The sequence below is a fragment of the Chlorocebus sabaeus genome, chromosome 27, assembly GCF_047675955.1.
Source record: "Chlorocebus sabaeus isolate Y175 chromosome 27, mChlSab1.0.hap1, whole genome shotgun sequence".
Classification (NCBI taxonomy): Eukaryota; Metazoa; Chordata; class Mammalia; order Primates; family Cercopithecidae; genus Chlorocebus; species Chlorocebus sabaeus.
The window spans coordinates 43,358,005-43,383,140 of NC_132930.1; the positions used below are offsets into that span (position 1 = coordinate 43,358,005).

The 25,136-nt window shown below is 52.4% G+C and overlaps 1 protein-coding gene across 3 annotated transcripts in view; it reads right to left on the reverse strand.

Annotated features, from left to right (window-relative positions):
* PPP2R2C (protein phosphatase 2 regulatory subunit Bgamma) overlaps positions 1-25,136 on the reverse strand; it is a 214,017-nt gene that overhangs the window by 123,231 nt on the left and 65,650 nt on the right. Inside the window, exon 1 of one of the 3 annotated variants that reach the window (XM_008017963.3) lies at positions 24,389-24,626. The exons of 1 other annotated variant lie outside the window; for it this stretch is intronic. In XM_008017963.3, the coding sequence (XP_008016154.1) occupies positions 24,389-24,458 (70 nt within the window). In that variant the 5' untranslated portion in view covers positions 24,459-24,626. Of the gene's footprint in view, positions 1-24,312; positions 24,627-25,136 lie in introns of those variants that run through there. One more of the 3 variants, XM_008017967.3, reaches the window with a different exon arrangement.

A 25,136-nucleotide genomic window follows, 5' to 3' on the forward strand; every position in this document is an offset into this window, starting at 1 on the left:
CCTAACCCTTCTGACTACCCAGGGAGGTGGGGCCACAGAAGCCCAGGGACACTCTCCGGGCCAAGGACTAGAATTGCCATCCCCAAGCCCCTTTCACTTGTGTCTGGCTGTCCTCCTCCCCCTGATGAGCAAAGGAACCACAAGGGAATGGCCACCACCCCAAGGGGACGTGCCGAAATGTGCCACCCACACGAAGGCTCATGGAGGTCCTGCTGAACTCCGGGCGGGGGCTGACCTCAGCAGGTGGAGGCAGTGCCCCTGCTTATGTGGCCTTAGTACTCAACCAGCCAACCTCCATGCCGTGGAGCAGCATTCAGGATCCAGGCCAGGTTTAGGCAAGCCCTGGGTGATGCTCAGCTCAGTAGCTGCACAGTGGCCAGGCACAGAGGAGGCCTCCAGACCGTGTCAGAAGGAAAGGCTCCGGGAGGGCTAAAAATACATAGCCCTGTGCAGGCACCACACACCCAACCACACCAATTCCACGTACAAGGCCCCACCCTCTGACCCTCCAAGGCCCACTGGTGGGATCTACCCTCATAGACACTGTCACAGCCGTGAATTTGCAGCACCATGCAAAACAGGGGAAAAAAAACAAAACTAGACACAACCTGATGTCGATCAACAGGCAACTGGATGAATGAACCGTGCTCCGTCCCAACGAGATGAGACCCCTGCAGTAGCTGCAGAGAACAGGCATGTCTCTAAGTGCCCATTCAGAGAGAGCTATACTTTCACAGCGCACCTCTGCGTGCCCTCAGTCTTGTTTACTCTATGAATACATGACTTTAATTTTTAATAATAAAATGAGTTTATTTCCACTAAATACGTGCTGGAGAGGAGAGAAAACACAGAGTTATGCTGATGTGAGACACGTGGACCCCCGCCACCGCCCAGCCCCTGTCGAGAGGGACTCCCATGTCCTGTCGGCCATCCTCACCCCCACATCCTCACGTCGTTGCACAAAGCAGGCACGAGAAAGCAATATATTCAGCAGGAAAACAAATCTCTAAGTCCCTGAGCACCAGGTCCCCCAGGCAGCCCACGGGCCCCTGCCGGCCACCCTGGTCCCTGCCCCAAGAGTTTTGGAAAATAGGTTCCATCCCCCACAAGGGTCTGCTCTGAGTGGCCAGAATCTTCTCTTCTCCTTTCACCCGAAGCCAAACACTGCTGGGGGTATGATTTTCAGAGAAACAGCCAGTCCTGGACGGAGGCACAGGGCTCCCGGAGGAGGCTTCGAAACGCCTCGCCAGAGAGGACTGAAAACAGCCCCGCCCCAATCTGCTGGCAGAGGCTTCAGTGCCACCTCCTCTCCAGGCTTCCCCGGGAGCTGCCGAGCCCCATTTTTCTAGGATTCCCTCCTAATTCTCTTTCATCGAGTTGCCTGTCCTAGATAGCTTTGCGGGTTGGAGTTCCAGCCGCAAAATTAGCTCTGGGAGACACTGGGTATGGTGGAAATAGCATTGGCTTTGGAGGCAGACAAGGCTGGGGCCAAATCCCAATCCCAGCATCCCTGCTGGCTGTGCAGCCCTGGGCAAGAAGCCTGGCCTCTCTGGGCTTCAATCCTCTCATCTATGGGGTGGAGTGGGAGGTTCAGCATCAACTGCAGGTAGTGGTCAAGATAAAGGTTGGGGTGCTCTGGCTGGTATCTGGCACCTCCTCCAGGCTGACAAATACAAGTACTGCCTTCCCCTCGCTGGTCCTCAGTGCCCCCACTTTAACCGGAACATGGGGTTTCTCACCTTATTGAGCAAATGATTACCCAGTTCTTCATCTGGGTCACAGAAAAATCAAGCAACAGTTCAACCTCACTGGCAAGCTCACCAAGCACTGGAAGGAAAAGGAAGATGAGCCGCATGGTGGGTCAGCTTGGGGGGATTCCAGCCCAGACCATCAAGGCATCCAAGTGAATAATGAAGGAAGGTGGTGGGCGAGGGGCCTAAGGAACACCAGGAAAGACCCCAGACACAGCACCCACCCAGGCAGCTGCCTGGAGCCCCAGAGGAGCACAGAGGTCAGTGCAGGCCTGAGTGAGGGATAGATTTGGTGTCTGCAGACCTGGGTTCAAATCCCGGCCTACCCATTCCTGAGAGGTGAAACCCCCACGTCAGTGTCCTTCTCTGTCAGCTGGAGATAACAATTCCATACCTGGGTGGGGAGTGGGGTCTGGAGACAGGTAGAGACACCTCCACCTGGCGCTGCCACCTGCCATATTGCACAGCTCCCTGCTCACATGGGAACCTGCTGTGCCCCTCCCGTGCCTCCATCAGCAGACACTTCAACCCCAGAGTCTGGAATGACTCAGGGACTCTCCCATTCTCTCCTGTATCCCTGACAGCACTCTCAGTGCCTAAGCATCGCTGGCTCTGATGAACGTGTGCTGAATGAATTCACTTCTTCCAGGAAGCCTTCCTGGACCTGCCACCACCCAAGCTGGTCAGGTGATGATCTGGGCAGCTCAGCCTATTGTCTCTTCCACCTGACATGGTACCGTCACTGACCACATGTCCATCTCATCTGATCTGGAGGCTCCTCAGGACACAGACCTTGTCAATCGTACCCACAGCCACATCCCCTACTCCCAGCAAAGTGTCTGACACAGTGTGGGCTGGATCAGCTGTGGACTGTCCAGATGAGCCACTGTGCCGACCCTGCCAACACTCCAGCGCCTGCCCTCCTGTAGCCCAGGCTTCTCAGCACAGCCCACAGCTTGCACCACTCTCTGGCTCTTTCCTAAACATCCCACGAGCCCCAACAAAATCCCCTTTCTTATTGTGACAAATTCCATCGAAAACACACAACTCAACGTGCTTTCCCTTCTGCTGCTTGCATGAGGTGGGGCGGGGGCAGGGAGGGTGATGGCAGCCAGCATGAGGTGGGACCTGCTTTGCAGGCTTCTCTCAGGGAGGGGGCCTGGGTTATAAATCCATCCGGCCTGTTTCATGGAGAAGGTGCTGCACGCTGATAGGTTTTTATAGCTGCCTATTTACAAAGACAAAGCATAATGAATGCTCAGCCACCCCAGGTTCATGTGGAGGTTTGGGGATGGCCAGGGAGCGAGCACAAAGGAAACGCTTCCCATCTCCTCCCACCCTCCTCGTCCTGGCCTCAGTGCTCTGAGGGACCTGGTCAGGTTGTCTGGGGCCCAATAAATGCCACCCCGTTCCTGTCTAAGTTTGAAACCCCCAAGGGAGAGAAAAGAGTTGGATCGGCAGAGCCAGGCAGAAGGAGGGCTCCGTGGAACCCTCACACCCGAAGAGGGCCTGGCTACAGGACAAAGTGTGAGCAGTGACACCACCCCAGAGCCAGGGACGCCCTCACCCGCTCCACCCAGCACAGGCAGTGTGGACTCAGCTGCAGCACTGACCCGTTATGCTTCCAACTTCTCCCAAACCCACAAATCACAGCACCCTCCTCTGCCCCAGAGGAGCCTGTGCAAGCGTGGGGAGGTTGGGGAGGACAGGGCTGGGAGTGGGGTCCCAGCCCCAAGAGCCTGGACAGGAAGCGGGAGGGACCAACTGCCTTCTGCTTGTCAAATGTTGCTGCCAAATGACTCTGCCACCTCCTGCTGGCCTGGGGGCCATCTGTCCCTTCAGGGTGACACTGCAGGTCCCCATCAGCTCCAGATCCTGTGAACACTGGCAGTGGAGTCTAACCCTCAGGGCACAGCTGGATTTTCCTCACTTCCCGGCTCCTGGGGCCCACCGCAGTCTACCCTGGTCCCCTCTCTCCACTCTTGGCTCACTGTCTTAGGTCTTCATGGGATCCCGTCTGGGGCCTGGGCCCTCACACCTGCATGCTGCTTCCCTCAGCAGTCGCCTTTTCTTCCAGAGAAAACACTGGCACTTGTGGCCCCAAGATAGAGTCCTCATCTCACAGAAGAGGAAACTGAGGCCCAGAGGGCTGTGCACCCTGCACCACCTTAGAAGGACCCAGCAGCCCTAACCCCTAGGCTTTCAGCCGCTACCCTGAATTATCACATGCCCTCCCACTGTCCCCACACGGCCATGCCTATGTAGCCAGAGAAGCATTCCAGTTTGGGGTTTTGATGAGGGGGTCACTTGCCAAGCGGTGCTGTCCACAAGGCTTATGTGGGGCTTACAGGGTGAGACCAGGAGACTCCCAGCCTACTCCGAGTGTTCCCAAGCCTGGAAGCAAAGTAGCCGACTGAGTTCTTGGCCCAAAGGCACAGGGATACTGGGGACCAGTTCTGTCCCACAGAGAATCTCGGCTCCATGATCAGCAGGCTTGCCTACTGCCTACTGTCTAGAAGGGCTGCTGCCATGCCTGGCTCCAGCTCCCCACGGCCACACTGCAGGCAGCCCTTGGTTGGTTAAAGGGCGAGGCTGATCAGGGTGGAGCAGAACGTCTTTCCCTGGGATGCTGAGAGCCAGGATGGATGCGTGTGGCTCCCTCTGCCCACAGTCCCACTGCTCATCCTAAAGAAGAGCAGGTGCGGGACCATTCCTGAGCATGAGACACACCTAACGCCTCAGCTCCATCCACCCTTGAACAGATCTCCCAGAGGATATTCTTGTCTCTGGCTTAGAACTGGAGATACAGAGTTGAGGGAGGGCCCACCACAGGTCACACACACCAGCAGTGACACAGGATGGTTGGCCCCAGGGTGGCCAGAGTCCCTCTCCACCCTGAAGATGTAAAGGCAGCAGGGACAGTGTGGGAGACGGATCCCCAAAGAGGAAGGAGCAGCGTCAGGAGTCGCAGGAAGTATCCCTGGCATCCCCCAGCCCCAGCCAGCCCAGCTCTGCCTCCTCAGCTCAGGAAGACCTCCAGCAGCTCTAGCCCATGGGCAAAGGCTGGAAACTGCCCACCCCACCCCACCCCAGGGGCAGACACAAGGTGAGCTCTCCCTGAATGGGAGGGCGGCTTCCTGTGCCTCCATCATATTCACCGAGAATGGTCCCCACCCCCCAGTGCGGGCACGTGGTGTGCACCGGGTCTGGGCCCAGACCACCGGGGCTGTAATGGTTTTTCATAAAACTGCTTCTGCAAGGCTGAACAAACAAGACGATGGGGAGGTCAGTGTGTCCTTCTTGGAGTCAAGCCACACTGAATTAGCCAAGCAGAAAACTCAGCCCAGCTCACCTGTTTCCACTCTGCAGTCCTCCCTACCGCAGTGGCCCTGGCAAGGAGGCAAGCGCATCCCCACCGAGGGCCATGTGGGCCCACCTAGGGCCGTTGGCTGATGTGGGCATCTGCAAGCCTCCTGTGGAGGGGGACGGCCAGAGGGGCAGTGGCAGGCTGCATCCCCACCCAACCCTGTGTGTAAGAATAATTTCCACCCGGTGCACACCCAGGGCTGCTGGTCTGCCTCACATCTAATCTACCCCTAAAAAAAGCTTTCACTCACCTCCTTCCCTCTGTGTTTAAATGAGCAAAAGTATGGGATGCTTTCGCTATTTGTGAACAGGGAAATGGCAGGGCGAGAAGGACCTGTGCTTCCTGTGACTGTTCAGGGATACAAGAGGGTGTTGCTCAGGAGTGGGGCAGTGGCTCCAAGGTCAGACAGAGCCCAGGGGAGGTCTTGGCTCTGCCCAGGCTGTCTGTGGCACACAGTGTTTCCCAGGGAGGGCCAGGGCACTGTCTCCTATTCCATCTGCTTTTCTACCATGTAACTTGGCCCTTCCCACATGTAAAGGTTGAGTCCAACTGCCCTTCAACCTGGGCCAGCCTGTGACTCGCTTGAACTAAATGAAGGTGACACAATTGATGCTGAGGTGTCCAAGGGGTCAGGAAGGGCCAAGCAGCTTCCACTTGGTTATCTGGGGACGGGAAAGCCAGCTGCCATCAAAGGAGTCCAACTGCCCTGAGACCACATGCTGGAGAGGGGAGCCCCCCCTTCCAGCTCTCCCCACTGTGCAGGAAATGTGTGAGTGAGTCCATCTCAGTCCCTCCAGATCGGCCCACCCACCAGCTTGGAAGACTCATCAGTGGCCATTTAGAGCAGAAGGTTTGCCCAGCCCGGCTCTGCCCAAATTCCTGACTCACAGCATCCAGACAGAACAAAATGGTTGTCATCACATCACTGAGCTCCAGAGTCATTTGTTAGGTAGTCATGGTACCTGTGGCACTCACTGCGTGGCCTTCGCCCTGGGACTCAACCTCTCTGAGGCTCGGTGTCCTGATGTGCAAACGCGACGTCATTGTCACCACCTCCCAGAGTGGACACAGAGCCCTAATGTGATCACCAACGTGTCATTACACAGGAGCTTCCTCCTCATCACCACCATCGCTATTATTTCACCATGAAGACAAAACAGTTATGCCTGCGGAGATAGGTGGTGCACCGCACGGCTCCTCCCTGCACAGCCCGAGCCCATCTCCTGTCAGACACCTACCAAGAGATGATGAACACAGCACAAGTCACCATGTGCTAGAGCTGAAATCAATCCTTTTGTGTAAGCAGGAGAGATAGAGACCGATGGGCTTGCTGGAATCTTCAGATGGCTCCAGAGCCGCACAGCATTCGTGGACTTACTCTTCCAAAAACCACCCAAACAAAAATGTTTTGGCCAATTTGATTTTTGGTCTAGTAGACAACATCATATTCAAATCTTTATGCAAGCCCTTAAAAACACCTCTAGCCTTACATCAAGAAATTGCTTTCCTACCTGGCCAGACACAAGAATAATCTGGAATACGGGACAATGGGCCTTCATAAGAATGCTCATCCAGGCCGGGCGCGGTGGCTCAGGCCTGTAATCCCAGCACTTTGGGAGGCCGAGACGGGCGGATCACGAGGTCAGGAGATCGAGACCATCCTGCCTAACACAGTGAAACCCCGTCTCTACTAAAAAATACAAAAAAATAGCCGGGCGAGGTGGCGGGCACCTGTAGTCCCAGCTACTCGGGAGGCTGAGGCAGGAGAATGGCGTAAACCCGGGAGGCGGAGCTTGCAGTGAGCTGAGATCCGGCCACTGCACTCCAGCCTGGGCAACAGCGCAAGACTCCATCTCAAAAAAAAAAAAAAAAAAAAAAAAAAAAGAATGCTCATCCCATCTTAACCTAAACCCTAAACACCAAAAGTTGGGGCAGTCGGTGTCCGGCAGTGGGCAGAAGCTCTCTCCATCCTCCACCTGCTGCCATCTGTACCCCCAGCCTTCTAGCCACACTCTTGTGGTCTTGCGTTGGCCAAACACCATGCAAGGAGGCCCAGCCTTCCTCCAACACACTGGGCAGCTCCCAGCCTGCCTGGAAACCCTCTCCACTCCACAACCTTCACCTCCGCTCCCCTTCCACTGCCCACCCTGGCCAACTCACTGGGGGCCTTCTCACCTCTGCTGGAAGTGCTCACACCCCCTCTGAGCCCCCCTACTCTCCTTCCCAAACTCCCAAAGACTTTGGATGACTCTCAGTTCCCTCTCCCTCCCCTGGCTGGACAGATCACCACCACACCTGCCAGGATCTCCAAGACTGTAAGTGAACACTCCAGCAACCCTGAACACACCACGCTGTGCTGTGCCCATAATATCCCTCCTGCCATGAACGCCACCCCCTCCCCCTGCTGCCTACTGCTGTGGACCACCAGCCGCTTCTGCCCACAGCCTTCGCATCTCTGACCACCTGCTCCCAGGCTGCAACCGGGCCCACTGCGTCCCTGCCCCTCACACAGGATCACAGTCATCTGTTATGCCTCCCTGGTTCCAGAAATCCTGGGGAAGGGGAGCTGCGCCCTATTCCTTCTTCCTGTATCCCCCTACCCCACCCACACACCTATTATAGACAATCGACACTAATCGGGTCAATGAATCCATACATAGTTACTGAATGAATTACACCTATATCATGAAATATTATGCAGCCAATAAAAATTGTTAACTCAGAGTACACAATAATATGGGAAAATGTTGACAGTGCGTTTAATCTTTTAAAAGACACAAAATGTATTTATAGTACAATCTGCAGGGGGTAGTTAGAAGGAAATGCAACAAAATGTGAGCAACGTTTCTGGAGTAGTGAAATGAAGGATATTATTTCCCCCCACCTCTTTATTCTACTGTCTACACGTTCAAACGTGTCTGAACGTTCAAACGTTCTGTAAAAATACAGAAATAAAATTAAGATCTCAAAAAGAGCACCTTAACATACAGACAACTTAGCTCACAGAGTCTGCCGATACGGGACACATTATCATGATGGATTATATTTTCACAGCTTCCATAAAGAGCCTTGCCTCTCCTTGGGGCTATAAAATATTCAGGGCTGTTTTTATCACCTTTCACATTGAAAGCTGGTGTAGGAACCGCATCATTCAGCCCCTGGCTCCTTTGGCCAGTTCATTCCATGATGGATTGCTCCCGAAGAAGACAGGCTGGCTGGAGGGCTACACACTGAACACAGTGGATGGAGAGCTCTGGGTGCCCCTCACGGTGGAACCATGGGCTGCCTTCCCACTTCCACAGTGAGGAATTCCCGTGATTTAATATTCTTGAGCTGCTGCCTTTAGTAAGGAGGATATTGACGGCAATCCCCCTGCCAGGGTTTGAAACATCACTGTGGCCTGGCCACGTGGAGGGGCCACGCGGTGACCACTCTGACCACTTGGAATGAGCGCAGGCAGTCCTTGCTGTACAGGTGGCGTGGATCCATAAAAATGAGCGTGAACCAGGTGCGGTGGCTTGCACCTGTAATCCCAGCACTTTGGGAGGCTAAGGCGGGCGGATCACCTGAGGTCAGGAGTTCGAGACCAGCTTGGACAACATGGTGAAACTCCGTCTCTACTAAAAATACAAAAATTAGCCAGGTGTGGTGGCAGGCACCTGTAATCCCAGCTAGTCAGGAGGCTGAGGCAGGAGAATTGCTTGAACCCAGGATGCAGAGGTTGCAGTGAACTGAGATGACGCCACTGCACTCCAACCTGGGCGACAGAGTGAGACGCCATCTCCAAAAGAAAAAAAAAAAGAAAAAAAAAAAGGCATGAAATCTGAAACCATTTAAAGCCATCCTAATGATCAATGAGGAAATTACAATTGTTTTGTGGCCTTTAAAATTTTTTGTCAAGACATTAAAAAGTCTTTTATGTACAGTTACAAATGCATAGGGAATTTTTTTTTCTTTTTGAGGTAGGGTCTCGCTGTGTCACCCAGGCTAGAGTGCCATGGTGCCATCACAGCTTACTGCAGTCTCAACCTCCTGGGCTCAAGTGATCCTCCAGCCTCAGCCTCCTGAGTAGCTGGGACCACAGGTGCATGCCACCATCCTTGGCTAATTTTTTTATTTTTTGAAGAGACAGGGTCTCACTATGTTGCCCATGCTGGTCTCGAACTCCTGGGTTCAAGTGATCCTCCCACCTCAGCCTCCCAAAGTGCTTGGATTACAGGTGTGAGCCACAGCGCCCAACCAGGAAGGTTTTTTTTAAAATAGTACAACTAACATTTATTTAGTACACTGTAATTTAAAACATTAGAAACATTGAGATATCGAGTGCTTTATTTCTTTTTTCTTTTTTTTTTTTTTTTTTTTTGAGACGGAGTCTGTCACCTAGGCTGGAGTGCAGTGAGCAGATCTCAGCTCGCTGCAAGCTCCTCCTCTCGGGTTCACGCCATTCTCCTGCCTCAGCCTCCCGAGTAGCTGGGACTACAGGCACCCGCCACTTCGCCCGGCTAGTTTTTTGTATTTTTTAGTAGAGACGGGGTTTCACCGTGTTAGCCAGGATGGTCTCGATCTCCTGACCTCGTGATCCGCCCGTCTCGGCCTCCCAAAGTGCTGGGATTACAGGCTTGAGCCACCGCGCCCAGCCAACGAGTGCTTTATTTCTTTGTAAAAGAAGTATCGAGAGAGTTTGCACAGTGCTCGTTACTGTTATTGTATACCTTACGATACCAAAAAAGCACCCTTTCTATGCTTTGGAGAATTGTCTTTCTCCAGATCAGCTTTCAGGATTTTATCCTCTGTGATTTCAACACTGAAATATCTTCAAGAGTTCCTTTAACGTTTTTCCTAGGCTCACTTCCTCTGGGACATCTCCATGCTTTGGGGCACAACTCCTTTCCTGGTTTATATCAATGTGTTCACCTTCACTCAGCTCCTCTGGCTGCATATAAGAGTTTCTTGAAGGGCAGTTTGTCAAGATCATGGACTTCTATGACTCCATTTACCTCCAATTCAAATTTCACTTCCAGCATTAACATTTTCCATGTCTTTGCTGAGTATCATCTTTGTTGGCCAATTCCTTCTTTCAGTGATCTGTGTAAAATGTCATGCGGGCTCATCACTGGGAGTGGCTTAGTCTGTTCAGGCTGCTATAACAAAATACCACAGACCGGGTGGCTTATAAACAACAGGCATTTATTTCTCACAGTTCTGGAGGCTGGAACTCCAAGATCCAGGCACGGCGGATTTGGTGTCCACCGAAGTCCCACTTCCTGACCCACAGACAGTGTCTTCTCGCTGTGTCCTAACATGACAGAAGGGCAAGGGAGCTCTCTGAGGTATTTTATAAGGGCACAAATCCCATCCATGAGGGCTCCACCCTCACAACCTCATCGCACTCCCAAAGACCCCATCTTTTAAATACCTTCACATTGGGGGTCTAGATTTCAGCCTGTGAATTTGGAAGGGGGACTGAAACATTCAGATCAGCAGGAAGGCAAGGAGGCAGCACAACTACATGCTTTGCTGTCTGTGCATGAACTAACAGGTGTGCACAAACAATCAGCAATGGCCTTTGGAAGACAGCAGGTGCTGAGCTGGGTGCAGGGTGCAGCGGAAGCAGGCATGATCCAGCAGGCATGGTGTCTACTGACACGTTATGGGATGGGACCCTGGGCTACATTTCAGAAAGGCCTGTGTTCCAGTCCTGTCTCATGATCTGAGCTGGGTCACCTCTCATTGCTGGGGCTGGTTTCCCGTGTCTGTCAGTTATAAGCAACAGAAATTGACCCAGGCTAACACAAGCAAAGAAGGAAGTTACTGGAAGCCTCTGAGGGATCCACAGAATCACGGAGAGAACAGAACATCTAGACAGGTAGCCTGAGAAGGAGGAGGACCAGGAATTCAATGTCACGAATCCACGACTCTTCCGAAAGTTACCCATTGCTGTGTAACAAAGCACTTCAAAATCTAATGGCTTCAAGCAGAAACCATTCATTTGGTTCATGAATTGGCAGTTTGGGTAGGTCTTGGTGGGAATGGCTCATCTCTGTTCCAAATGGATGGCTTGCCTGAGGGCTGGAGGCTCTATCTGTAAGATGGCTCACTCACCTGCTGACAAGGTGGTGCTGGATTTTAGGCAGACAGCTCAACCAGGGCCTTGGTTCCTCTCTGCATGTGCCTCTCCACAAACTGCTTGGGCTTCCTCACAATATGGTGGCTGGCTCCAAGGCAGAAGTACATGACCTATTTTTTACGTAGCCTCCAAAGCTACACAGTGTCACCTCCCCCATATTGTTGGTTCTTCTCATGATTGTGGAATGGGAGATCCATGCTCAGCAGGACAAGAGTCATGACATCTAACCACATAAAATCAATGCTACCAGAAACAACAAACCAAGGGTCAGTATTTGCAACAGAGATCACAATGACAGTAGAGAAACAGGCAAAGAATATGCACAAAAAAATTTACAATTGAATATATGCCATGGTCAATAAATATAATAAAGGAAGCTCAACCTCACTGAAAAATGCTTTTAAAGAACACAGCCTATAATCCCAGCTTCTTGGGAGGCTGAGAGACAAGAATTGCTTGAGCCCGGGAGGCAGAGGTTGCAATGAGCCAAGATCACACCACTGCATCCCAGCCTGGGCAACAGAGCCAGACTCTGTCAAAAACAAAACAAAACAAAACAAAACAAAACAAAAACAGCAATTTTTACCATAATATTGGCAAATATTAAATATATTGGATCTAGTCACCACTAGCAATGCTCTGAGGAAAGGGAGTTGTTAGTGCCAAGTTTGGTCATCAGGAAAAGTTGCCATTAGATGAAGATACTTCAGAAAGACCAAACTCTCAGAAGCAGCCATTCCACACCCTAGGGAAATAACCAAATACGCATGCAAAAAGGTGCAAAGATGCCCTCACAACACTGCTCACGATCTTAAACCAACCATAACTTCTGATACCCACCAGCATGGAACTCATTAAAATACACAGAAGCAGCATGTGACTGATATTACCAATGATGATGGGTGCTTCAGGCTGAAATGTGCCCCCTCCCCAAGATTTCTTTGTTGAAGTCCTAACCCCCAGAACCTCAAAATGTGACTATATTTGACAAAAAGGGCCTTTAACAAGGGGATGAAGGTAAAATGCCATCATGTGGATGGGCCCTAAATCAATATGCTTGGTGTCCCTCTAAGGACACAGACACACACAGGAAAGACCGTGTGAAGACACAGTAGGGAGACGTTCATCTGTAAGCCAAGGAGAGGGGCCTCAGAAGGAATCAACCCTGCCAGCCCCTTGGTCTCGGACTCCCGAGCTCTAGCACTATGAGGCAGTAAGTCTCTGTAGTTTCAATCGCCCGGTCTGTGGCACTTTGTTAAAGAAGGCCCAGCAAGCTAAGAAAATGGGCTGTGTATTTTCTAACCTTGAAATCTCCCATATCATTAAGGGAAAATTTTAAAGATTACAAAATAGGATACGCACACAGTAGATACTCAAAAACCATTTTTCAGTGAATAAAAAAAGTAGGAACATATATGAACCTAGATAGTATGTACATACACATGCAAAAACATATATACCCAAATATTTTCAGTGGTAGGATTTTCCTTTTCTCCTTTTCTCTTTCTAAATTTTCTGAACTTTTTGCTATGACTACATATGTTTTTTGTAGTAAGACAGCCAATAGAAATCAAAACACTTTCAAACAAAGGGAAATGCCCCATCTCCATCTGGTCCCACAATGTCAATAGGATACAATCCAAACTCCTTATCTTGGCATTTGAAGCCTTTCACAAACAGTCCTGCCTCCCACTTCCCATCCCGCTCCAGCTCCTCTCTCCACCCCACCCCACAAACATCCTTTAAATCTCGCTGGCCCACAGACCCCTCTCTACACAGGATGCCCTCTCCCAAGACACCAGCCTTTACCCCTGCTGCAGCCAAAGCCCAGAACCCTTCTCCTACCTGATCCACCTGGGCACCACCTATTTGGCTTTGCAGACTCAGCTCAGACATCGCCTCTCCCAGGAAGGCGTCTCTGACCTCCTAGCCACTGCATGACTCTGGACTCTGCATCTCACAGCACCGTGCACGTGTAGACACTGAAGCAGGGAGAGGGGAGGGTCAGGGGTTGAGTGAGGGTGTCTCCAGTGCAGGACTCTTAGTAGGGTTTTTTGGACTGAGAATGTAAAGTTTTGTGGGTCATGTGGCAAAGATGGCAAGTCATCCACCAAGATGCAGGTTCTTCCCACCGCAGAGTAGCCACTGGGCTGCCCAACCAGGGACTACATTTCCTAGCACCCCTTGCATAAGGTAGGGTCATGTGACTAGCTCTGGCCAATGGAATATGAGGGAAGTGACAAGTGCCACGTCTGGGCCAAAGTATTTAAGGAGGGAGTGCACCTTCCCTACACCCTCTTCCCCGGAGAATGGAGAGGACACAGGAGCTGACAGATGAGAAGGGCCTGGAGCCCCTCATCACTCTGTGGAAGAGACTCCTGGCCAACTAGGATCATCCACAACGAACTGTTACAAAGGGATAAACTTCTATGGCATCAAGCCCCTGGAATGTGGGGGTTTCTTTGTAACTGGTATTAATCAGAGTAACGAACTGTCTTCAGCATCCAGACTTCCCAAGAGAACATCTCTCTTCCCTCAGAAAGTGCTGGCCCTGCTGTATGCAGTGACCAGCTGAGGGGTGTCTCCCCTACAGAAAGTGAGCACTATGTGGGCAGGCAGTGGCTGCCCCGGTTCCTGCCACATCCTCATCATGGGGGTAAGACAGGGACTTGCAGGCACCAGACCCACGGAGCACATGGCATGCACCATCTCATCCAACACCCACCACATCCCAGAGAGGATGGTGCAGCCACACTCACCCCTAGCTCAGATGTGGTCACCCAGGCATGGCCTGGCTGGACAACTTATCCAAGATCACTCAGTCAGGGAGTGATGAGAGCACCACTCTGCGGAGAGGGGTCCTGGAGGATAGAGGGGCAGCCTCAAGGTCGATGCCCAGGTCCAGGCAACCACCTCTCAGCCTTCCAGACCCATAGGGCAAATAGAATCCAGGCACAAATTAGGGACAGTGGGGGTGACACTATAATCTCTAAAATAATAATGAAGGCAGATTTAAGGAGCGAGTGCACCTTCCCCACACCCTCTTCCCCGGAGAATGGAGAGGACATGGGAGCTGACAGATGAGAAGGGCCTGGAGCCCCTCATCACTCTGTGAAAGAGACTCCTGGCCAACTAGGATCATCCACAATGAACTGTTACAAAGGGATAAACTTCTATGGCATGAAGCCCCTGGAATGTGGGGGTTCTCGTGAGGTGAGGAGTTCAAGACCAGCCTGACCAACACGATGAAACCCTGTCTCTACTAAAACTATAAAAATTAGTCAGGTGTGGTGGTGGGCAACTGTTTGTAGTCACAGCTGCTTGGGAGGCTGAGGCAGGAGAATCGCTTGAACCCGGGAGGCGGAGGTTGCAGTGAGCCAAGATCACGCCATTGCACTCCAGCCTGGGCAACAGAGTGAAACTCCGTCTTAAAAAAATAAATTAAATAATAATGAATATCTTCAACAAGTCAGTGGCCTGAAAAGGGGATGGAGGCTGAGTCTAGGTCAGAAAAGATGAGAGACAGAACAGCCAAACGCAGGTGCAGGACTTTGGATCCTGGGCCAAACCACCCAACCATAAGAGACATTTCCAAGACAACTGGGGACATTCATAAAATGGACCAGAATTTAGGTAACGAAGAATCAGGACGTGTTTTGTGAGGTGGGATAACAGCACTGGGCTATAAGAAATGCCCTCAACACTCAGAGATGCCTGCAGATAGAATGGGGAAATGAGAGGAGTCTTGGATTTGCCTAAAAATTCTTCAGTCAAAAGCAGGGGAGAGTAAATGAAGGAAGTACAGCAAGATCTTGATAGATTGGAAGCAGTTCAGTAGACTATTTTCTCACAAATGCAAAGAAGTTTCTCCCCTTGTAACACTTGGCCAGCAGTCTCTTCCACAGACTGATGAGGGGCTCCAGGGAATGACATCTCTCCCTTCTCTGGGAAAGAGGCAGTGGGGAAGGTGCACTCCCTTCTTAAATACTTTGCCCCGGAAGTGGCACAAATTTGAAAGTTTGCATCAAAACTTTTTTGAAATTGTAAAAAAACATTCAGAAGCTAATCATGATCATGAAAGACCTCCCTTTTATTGAGATTAATGTACAGAGTGTGCACTATTTCATTCAATTCTGCCTGAAAGTCTTGCTGGTTGGGAGCTCGCTCTCTCTCTCTCTCTGCTTCATAGATGGGGAAATTGCCCAGAGGATAAAGAAGCTGCCAAGGGCAAGGCAGCTGTGCCAGACCCAGAGCACAGGCCCAGGAGCCCAAGCCCAGGTCCAGCCTCCAACAGCAACAGTCCTGGTCCTGGGGAGGGGTGGGGGTTGGGCTGCAGGAGGCCAGGCTGGCCCAGAGGAGGCCCTTGGCCTGCAGTCGGAGATCCCATCCCTGCTTGGGGCAGCCCACACCCCAGCTGGGAACCTCTGAGCAGCCTTTGTTCTGCCTCAATGGGACATTCAGCCACGGGTTCTGGAGGACAATGGCCCCCACTGTGCAAGGGGGGCAGTGCCCGTCCTGGGCAGCACAGGGGCCCCCAGGTGTGTCCTGCTCCCAGGCCGGCTGGCAACTAACTAACTGCCTCCTGGTCTCAAGCAGAGGAGCCGGACACTGTCAGGGGGCAAGCGTTATGCCACTTTGTACACGCTGTTCCTCCCGCCCAGAATGCGCTAGAAAGCCATGTCCCAGCACATCATCACCCCCGACCTGGAAATACTACCTGCCCTTCAGTGCCCGGACCACGTGTCCACCTGTGGCCTCTGCCGCCGCCATCCACCTGTGCCGTGAAGGGGGTCTCTCCTCCTGCTGACCCCTCTCAATTGCCTTTCATCGCAACAGATAGCAAGAGCACCAAGCCAGGCAGTCTAGTTCAAATCCCAAAACCTCCTAAGTGCGGTGCATAATCAGAACTGAAGCAGTCAGGAGTGTGAGTTTGGCAGGCTGCATTCAAAACCCAGCTCTCTCCCTTACAAACCATGTGACACTGAGCAAGCTCCTCAGCCTCAGTTTCTTCCTCTGTAAAATGGGGAAATAATATACATAACACCAGGTTTGGGGCATCTCTAATAAGATGCACATAGCTTCATGTCCGGCATATAGTATTATAGTACGTAGCCAATAAATGGTGAATCATAACAATGGCTATTGTGTTTGTTTTGTAATTATTTCCATCCTAAAGTCCACATGGATCATTCTGCCCAAGGGTTTACTGGTGACATGTCTGTCTTTGCAAGATCCAGTGTAACTAACAGGACTCCCCAGAGTGCGAGGGATGCGCAGACTCCTCCAGCAGCTCCAGACTCTCTCCTGAGAAGCAGCTAGGTCCCTCAGTGGCATCCAAGACACTGGGAAAGGAGAGTCCACATTTCAAGGCAGACACAGCCTTGCTCTTCAACTTTGTATGTCTAGAATCTAATGTCACCCTGGCACACAACAGGGATCAGCCAATACCCGCTGAACAAAAGGAAAAAATGTTCAGCCTCATTGGTATGCAGACCTGAATAACAACAAATATTTTTCATCTTTGATATTTGCAAAGGTCAAACAAATTAGACTACCTAATGTTGATCAGCATGTGGTAAAAGAGAGAAACTTTCTGGAGAATAATCTGCCAATGTGTGTCAACAATATTAAAAATGCTCGTGATCTTTGCATGAAATAGCACGTGTGGAATTCCTTCTGAAGAGCATCATTCCAAGGTTAGGAGGAAGAATGGGAGTAGGGGGTCTTCACACACACAAATGGTGTTCATTCCTGCAGTGTTAGTTATGAAAGTAAGAAAGGGGGGGAGGAGAGAGAGAGAGAGGAAGGAAGGAAGGAAGGAAGGAAGGAAGGAAGGAAGGAAGGAAGGAAGGAAGGAAGGAAGGAAGGAAGGAAGGAAGGAAGGAAGGAAAGAAGGAAGGAGGGAGGGAGGGAGGGAGGGAGGGAGGGAGGGGAGGGAAGGGAGGGAGAGAACTAAACATCCAGCCATAAGGAGATGACTAATTGAACTACTGAATGATGACACATTTATCACAGGAATAGTATGCAGCCAATAAAATGATGGTTGTAAATACATGTACTGTGTGACTTGGGGGCGGGACCGAGGTAACCAGTCACCCTTCTTCCTTGCTGGGACTTAGGATTACACAGAAAAGATTGGCCACAAGACAGGAATTTAAAAATCTACTTTATTAATGGTAAATCTGTAGGAAAAAAAAAAGAGCTACGGACCTCTACTCCACCTCCCCACCCCTTGGTCCTGTGGGGAGAGGTAGGTCTAACATCTAGCCTGTAAAATAAGAGAACTCTTGGCCTCTCCCCTGTAGAGCAACCTGGAAGTCAGAGGCCCATGGACGCAATGGGTGAGAGAGGAGTACGGACCTTTAATATTGTAACCCCTCCCCATAGGGAAGAGCCACCCAGTGGATGGCGGGCTCTCACCATTTCCACCAATCACGAAAGCCAAGGGGGTAGAAGGCGGAGCCAAGGAGTTCACCCTACCTAGACTTCCAGCAAAGTAGGGTCAACCCTATAATTTGTGGGGCACAGGGAAAAATGAAAATGCAGAGCCCCTTGTTCAAGAAGCAAAGGAAAAGCATCATGAAAGGTACTAAGACACAAAGCCTTTTCATGCCATCCATATTTTGTCATGGGGTTATTTGCTATTTAATGTCAATTGAAATTTAAAAAAAAAAAACAAAAACAAAAGCTTAAACTCTTACCATGCATTTTATCACTCACCATTCTATTGTGCACTTCCAATTTTAGATGCAAACTTAACAGCATGTAGCGAACATAGACTCACCAAAATGCACAAGTTGTATTTTGCAGATGGATTTTGTTCTTACCAGAGCAGAGGAAACTAACTTAACTGTTCTTATTTCACTTCTAGATATGTGTACATTCTACCAACACCCTCTACCCTTGGTTCAATAATAAACAAGGAAGGACTAGGAGGAAAAGGAACTGTGTGTGCCCTATTTTTCCCTTCCCTTCTGTGTCATCATTTTCACTGTCAGTGATTGGCAAATATGGGCACATAACACACGTTAAGAAAGGACACCATTGGGTTCCTGCGCCATTCGTGTTTCTTAGAAGTCACTGCATTAGAACATCAGTGCCTTGGAGCGTCAGTTGAAAGCATGGCCCCTGCCTGTGAAACTGCAGACACACTGAGAAGGTGCATGAGCTGTCCACTGTGCGTGGGGCTCAGACGCTCAAGGGAACACAGGGTAGCGTGCCCTGGGAGCCACTGTGTGGAACCACAGACTTGCCTGCCGCACGTGCCCCTCTGCTCATTCCCAGGCTCCCCCGTCCCATTAGACTTCACTTACAAAACACAGGATCCAAAGTGAAATTCTTAAAAATTTGAAGATAGTAACAGCAGAGCATGAACCCAAGCACAGGTCCTTCTGAGTGTGGGGTCCTAGATGACTACACGGGTTGCATACCCATGAAGCCAGCCCTGGAACAAAACCCTGGAAAATTCTTATAATCTCAGGCCAAACTAGAAAAGTAGCCTTCAAAATTGTTGATACAGACAGATGACAGTTTTCATTAAAAATAGACACGAGCATTAAAAAAAGACTAGAAGGAAATACCCCAGTTGCTGAAAGTGTGGCCCTCTGCTTGGTGGACTCGCAGGAGTTCACTGTCCTTCTGTTACTCCCCACCACGCTCTCCATGGAACCTAGCGCTTCATACAGTGGCTCTTCCAGTCTCAAGGCCTAAACACTTCTTACCAAACATCCCTTAGTTCTGCAAGCTTTAAGGATAAATACTAAAAACTGTAGCAACGGCAACAGCCAGGAGATGGAGTGGAAAAATTTTATTAGAATTTGATTTCCATCTACCAGAAAGAAAATGAGAAAAACCCTGCTCTGTGACTGCACCAAGCTTTAAGTTCGGGTTGATTAAAAAGAAACGAGCACATTGCTTACAGCAGGGGCGTGGGAGCTGGCCTACACTACAGTTTGGGGAAATTGACAGCAGTCGCCTTTTACACGTGTAGAACTTCAGAGTCCACATGCCCTTGGTTCCTTTGAGCCTCATGACAACCCAGGGCACTAGATGGTGCAGGGAAACTGAGGCTCAGAAACTGAAGTGATTTGACGGAGGACACCCCAGCACTGAAATGGGGCCCACACCCACTGTGAAGCCCAAGGGAAGCTTATGTAAGTGGCATTTCCAAACGGAAGCAAAAGGAACACAGAATCTGAACAGTCCACATCTTGATTTTCAAAAGTCAAAGGCTGGCTCTCCCTAATCTCCCTCTGTGCCACCACTAATGTCTCCCCTCTTAGCCTCAGTTTCCCCATAGGTTGGGAGTGGAAGTTGGGCTAGCCAGTCTGATGACAATTCTAAGGGCTAGTCTAACTCTGGCCCCTAAAGAATAGACATCATCACTTACCGATTATATTTATTAAGAATAAACTGAGGCTCAGACAGACCATATGACCAGCCCAATATTACAGACCCAGGGTCAGACCTCACCAGGAACCCAGATCTCCCGACACCAGATCTCAGGCTCTCTTATCTGGCCAAAAATACCCCCTCAATAGGACTGAGGAAGGAAAATCAGAAATTGGTAACCTCGACTTGAGTGAAATGAAAGAGGGTTCTCAAAACAGAAAGCAAACAAAAATCCCTCTGGGTTTTATGTATCTCGAGTCTTAGCTGTGGGTTACAGAGCAGCCCCCTGGTTTTCTTGATAGGCAATCAGGGCTGTGTGAGTTGGGGTGCCACTGGCTGCAAGTAACAGAGACTTGAAAGTACACAACGAAAAGGAAAAGTACCAGCTCATGTAACTGGAAGTTCAGAGGTGAGCTGGACATCAGGCCTGAATGCCCTGGATCTCACTCACTCTCTGCCCTGTGATCAATGGTGTTGGCCCCATGGTGTTGGCCCTCATGGTGTCAAGATGGCTGCCAGCCACCACAGGGTTTCCCTGTTCCCATCACAAGAGAGGGACCAACTTACCTGCGGTTCTCCCTATTTTCCACTCAACCTCCAGAACTGACTCCCACATCCATTCTGGAACCAGTCACTGCAAGGGGAATGAGATCATCCTTGCACTGATCAGATCCAGCTATGGCCCGAGATCTCTTACTAGGAACCATATGTGTTCTCCTTGGGAGAAGAGAGACTAACTGTTGTGGGTATCAGCTGCAATGTCCACCATGAGGGTGGAGATTTCACTGAATGCTGAGTCTCCCACAAGCAGCACCTCCTCTTCAGTGTGGTTTCCTGGGCAGAAAATAGATAGTATCCAGGGCACAACCAGTTCAAAACCTGTAGACAATTCCATGCAGGAAAACTTGCCTGCCTGCTGCGTTCAGACAGGTCCAGGACCCCATGCTGATCTTAGCAATTCCCAGGCACCCTTCACTTCCTCAACTATAAAATGAGGACAACTCTGTGGGAATAAACAGGCTACTCTGAAATCACGCAGGACATCTAGGGATGGGAGTCAGGAAAACATGGGTACATCTTTTTGCAGATGCAAAAAGCACGAGTGTCCAACAGAGTGTGATGGCTGAGATGCTCAAACGAGGGGAAGCTATGCCTCTGGCCGCAGCTGAAAAGCATGCTCCGGAAGTGCCTTACCTGTCAGGCACATGAGAGTGACTGTTGCTTCCCAGAAAGACCCAGTCACAGCAGGATCTACCTGGTCAGCCTCAACCACCTCCTCTTGGCTGAGCTCCTGTGTCTTGGTCATCACTGCCTGCCCAGGGGAGGATGTGCTTGGCAAACGGTGCTAAGCAAAGGAAGGATGGATGGGTTTTGTAAGTTCAGTCTAGTCTGGAAATGCTTATTCAACTCACCCTAAAGCTAAGTACTGGGGCCTGCCACAAAAAGAGAAAGAATAGAACCAGGAAGAGTCCTTCCTGGAACCATATCCAGCTCCTGAGAACTGTCTAACTAGATGGAGACTTCCTAGCAACCTACAGGGTCCAGGGCCCTATCAGCTGCTCTGCTCTCCCCACACCCTGACCCTATTCATGCAAAGTTCTCTGTGCCCCCAGGTGGCCTGCATGTGCACCTAACGATCACCATAACCCTCAGTGCAGTTGAGCCCAGCCAAGAGTAAGCCCCCTAACCCTGCCACCAAAAAAAACCAAACAAACAAACAAACACAAATCCAATCTGCTCTGACTAATTCACACCAACACGTGAAGGACTAACAAAACCTAAACCCTTCCCAAGATGTTTGAGATTTTACAAGAGACTCAGGAACTCAAGCGGGGCTCCCGTGGGCAAAGATGACATTTGACATGGGGCCCAAAGGATGAGAAGGAATCAGTGGTGAGAAAGGCAGGAGGTGGGTGTTCCAGGGAGAGGAACAGCCAGCACAAACACACTGAAGCAAGAAACAAAATGGCCTGCTCAAGGAACAGGAGGTAGATCAGAGTAGCTGGGGTGTGGTGGGGGAGTATAGATGCAACCACACGTAGAACAGGAGTTTGTGCACCTAGTTTTTTCTCAAACTGAGTTTTTTAGCATCCACTATTTGCCCACAGGCTCTTCCAGTTACAAGCCATATAAATAATAACAATGCCATGTGTTAAATGCCTCCAACAAGCCAAGCACTGTGCTGGGCACTTCCTATATTAGCAAAATCACTGATCATCCCAGCAGCCCTGTATGAAAGGTCGTTATTATTTCTTCGTTTACAAAGGGAAGGTGAAGCTCAGGAAGGTGTAGTAAATTGTCCAAGGCTGCACAGCAGTCAGGAGTCAGAGGCAGGATTTTAACATGATTCAAATCTGACATTCTGACATTCAAATCTGTGACCCTCCCTGTGCACTGAGCACAAGATATAGTCAGGATGCAACAGTGTGAAAGTGTGTTTTTCACTAGGGAGGCCAAAATTCTACCTATTATAATGATTATTATTGTTTCTTGTTCCGATTCTGCTCTCTGCATCCGCAGCACCTGAGCCCTATGCCCTGCACACACAGGCACTCGGTCTGGACCAGGGACAAGGCCAGGCCTTGGTTTGTTCATCTAAAAGTGGGAATAAGGCATAGGTGGGCCTTCGAATGAGGTCCCAGCACACAGCAGGTGCTCAGCATCCTTTGGCTGCATGTTAGCAATGCACAGCTCCGAACGGCTCCTTCATCACCATTGCACCTGCTCCTCACAGAAACCTCCAGACCCTGAGGGCAAGATTCACTCCCATTTCACAGATGGGGAGACTGAGCCCTGGGGAGAAGACAGACCTCAAGGTCACACAGCTCCCTGATAGAACACAGGCCGCACAAGGGCAGGGAGTCTTTGTCCAGTCCCCAGGGATAAAACAGTGCCTGGCACGCAGCAGGTGCTCGGTAAATATCTGGTGCCTGATGAAGGATTGGATAGCACTGCTCTGACTCCAGGAACTGTGCCGTCCCCGTTGCTGTCCCCTGCTGAGAGCTGGTGAATTTATGAAAGAAAAGGGGAAGGATAGGGTGCAGAGGGAATTAATGTTTGAAAATGTCCACCATGGCGCTTTTTACGCCTAGTCCCACAACAAGCCCTGCACCCCATCCCATCATCATCCCCAACGTAGAGATGAGCAAACAGAGGCTTGCTCCAGGAAGCCAGACCACAGCGAGCCTGGGAGCAGGAAGCAGCGGGGCAACCTGCCAAGATCCGCTCTCGGCCTGAGCCAGGCCACCGAGGCACGGGCCAGCAACCCGGCGGCTTCCTCCAACCCTCTGTCGCTGCAGGCTGCGAGCAGAAAGCACATCCCGGACCCACGCTGATCCCGACTCAGCCTCACCGAAGCAGGCGACAAAGGGCCGCTCTCAGCTCCCCTGGCCTCCCAAAGCCGCGGCCGGGTCAGAGCCTCACCGGCCCGGAGGCCCGGGCAGCCCTGCCCCTCTCCTGCACACACCCGGCGGCGAAGCGTGACTCAGCGGTTCTCCCGCCGGGAGCAGGCGCGGCCCCCGCAGCCTCCCTCTGCCCAGGTCCCACGCCCAGCCTCTGCCTCCCGGGCCAGGGCGCCCCGAGCCCGCCCGCGCCCGCGCTGCGCTCCCCGAGCCTCCAGCTCCGCTCGGCCTCATTTCCGGCAGAGCCAGGCTTCGAGGAGGCGGACCCAGCCGCAGGAGCCCGGTCCCCGCCGCCCGGCCCACTCGGTCTCCCTGACACAGGCACCCACGCGCACCTGCCCCGCGGGACCTGTGCCCAGGGCCCCTCCCACTGGGGCACCCACCCAGGGAACCCGCGCACACTTCTGCGGCCGCGCCGGCAGCCCGTGGGTTAGCGGCTGACCGTCCCCGCATCCGGGCAAGGCTCCAGCACAGGCGTCCCCGCGCCCAGACCTCCCGGTCCCCATTCTCCATCGGGGTCACTCCGCGGGCCCTGCCTGCGCACGGAAGCTGTCCCCACTGTTCCCCTAGCAAGGCAGAGCAGGGGGCCCCGGAAGTTCCCGGCCTGTAAGAGAGGGGCGCTGACCCACCAGCCTCTGGGTAGGGTGGGGGTTGGGGTTGGGTTTGTAGGGCCAACTTAGGGGATTTTAAACAGGGCCTATTTGGGATGACATGTCCCACTTTTTTGGAAAATCCCGACAGTTAGCTCAGCTGCTCCTGTCTCAATATAACTCACCAGGAATAAAAAGGCCAGCCCCAAACCAGCCGCCTTCTCCCTCCTATTCAGGGACCCTGCCTCTGGAGGACAGGGAGGGGCCCGGGCAGGCGGGCCTCCCAGGAGGATCTGGCAATGGATTATGTTTTTCCCCCCTAGGTCCCTCTTCTTCTCCAGGGAGAAGACAGCCTAGAAAATTCTGCGGGCTCCTGGCAGGGCTGAAATTGCAAATCCAGGATTTTAAACCATTAAATTTCCCCGAGATTTCTTCACCAGATTAGCCACAGGCATGGCCTTTTAAAAAATTATGGTCAGGGCCGAATCAGGATGCCACCTGGCCTGAGAGCGGAAAGCCGCCTCCCGGAGGGCGGCGCGGAGGAGGGCGCTGCCCTGTTCGGGCGCTGGGCAGCGGAGGCCGGTACCCTTGGGCTCCCTCCCTCCTGGGCCCCGGGCAGGGTAGGATGGGGTGGGGTGGGATGGGGTGGGGCGGGGGGACACGACACACATCGCGCGGTCCAAACCTTCGGAGGGCATTCGGTGCGACGGCATCCCCACGCCGCGGCCGGCCGGAGGGGTCTCAGACAACACGTACGTTACCTTCAGTCACATAGCTGTGGTCCCGCAGGAAGCTGTGGTTAATTTTCCGCGTGTCCGTGTCCTCGCCCATTGAAGGCCGTGCCCGGTGCTCTGGGCATGCCCCGCCGCCACACACCGATGCAATCCGCAGAGGTCGCGCCGGGCGCGCGGGCCATGCCGCCGCAGCCTAGCAGGGGCGCGGGCCGCTGGGGCCCCGGAGGGAGGGCATCGCGGCAGGGGGACGGGCGGGGGCGGCCGGGGGAGGGCGCCGCGGTCAAGCGAGCGCGCGGCGGGCGGGCGGCGGCCGCGGGTTCGGGCGGGCCGGGGCCCAGGCGCGCATCCCGGCCGGCCCGTGCGCGCTGCGTCCGTGCGCCCGGCGGCAGGGCCTGGTGCCGGTGCGCCTGGTTGCGGCGACGGCGGCAAGGGGACGCGCGCGGCGCTGCGCTGCGCCGACCAAGCCGGGGCCGAGCTGGGCTGCGCGGGCTAGGGCCGCCGTCGCCGCCGCGGCAGTCGCAGGCCCCTCCCTCACGCCGCCCGCTCTCCGCCCCCGCGGCCCTGCAGGTGGAGCCGGCGCCCAAGCTGAGGCTGCACCGCCGTGCTCGGGCCCTCGCGGTAGGCACCTTGGTGCTGGGTGCGCCACGGGGGAGGGAGGAAGGAGACCGCCGGCTTGCGGGGAGAGTGTGATCAGCTGAGCTTGGGGGAAGGGTACCTTGGGTGCCCAGGTGCTCCAGTTATGGGAGAGAAGGCCAAAGGCGGGGGGGCTGGGAAG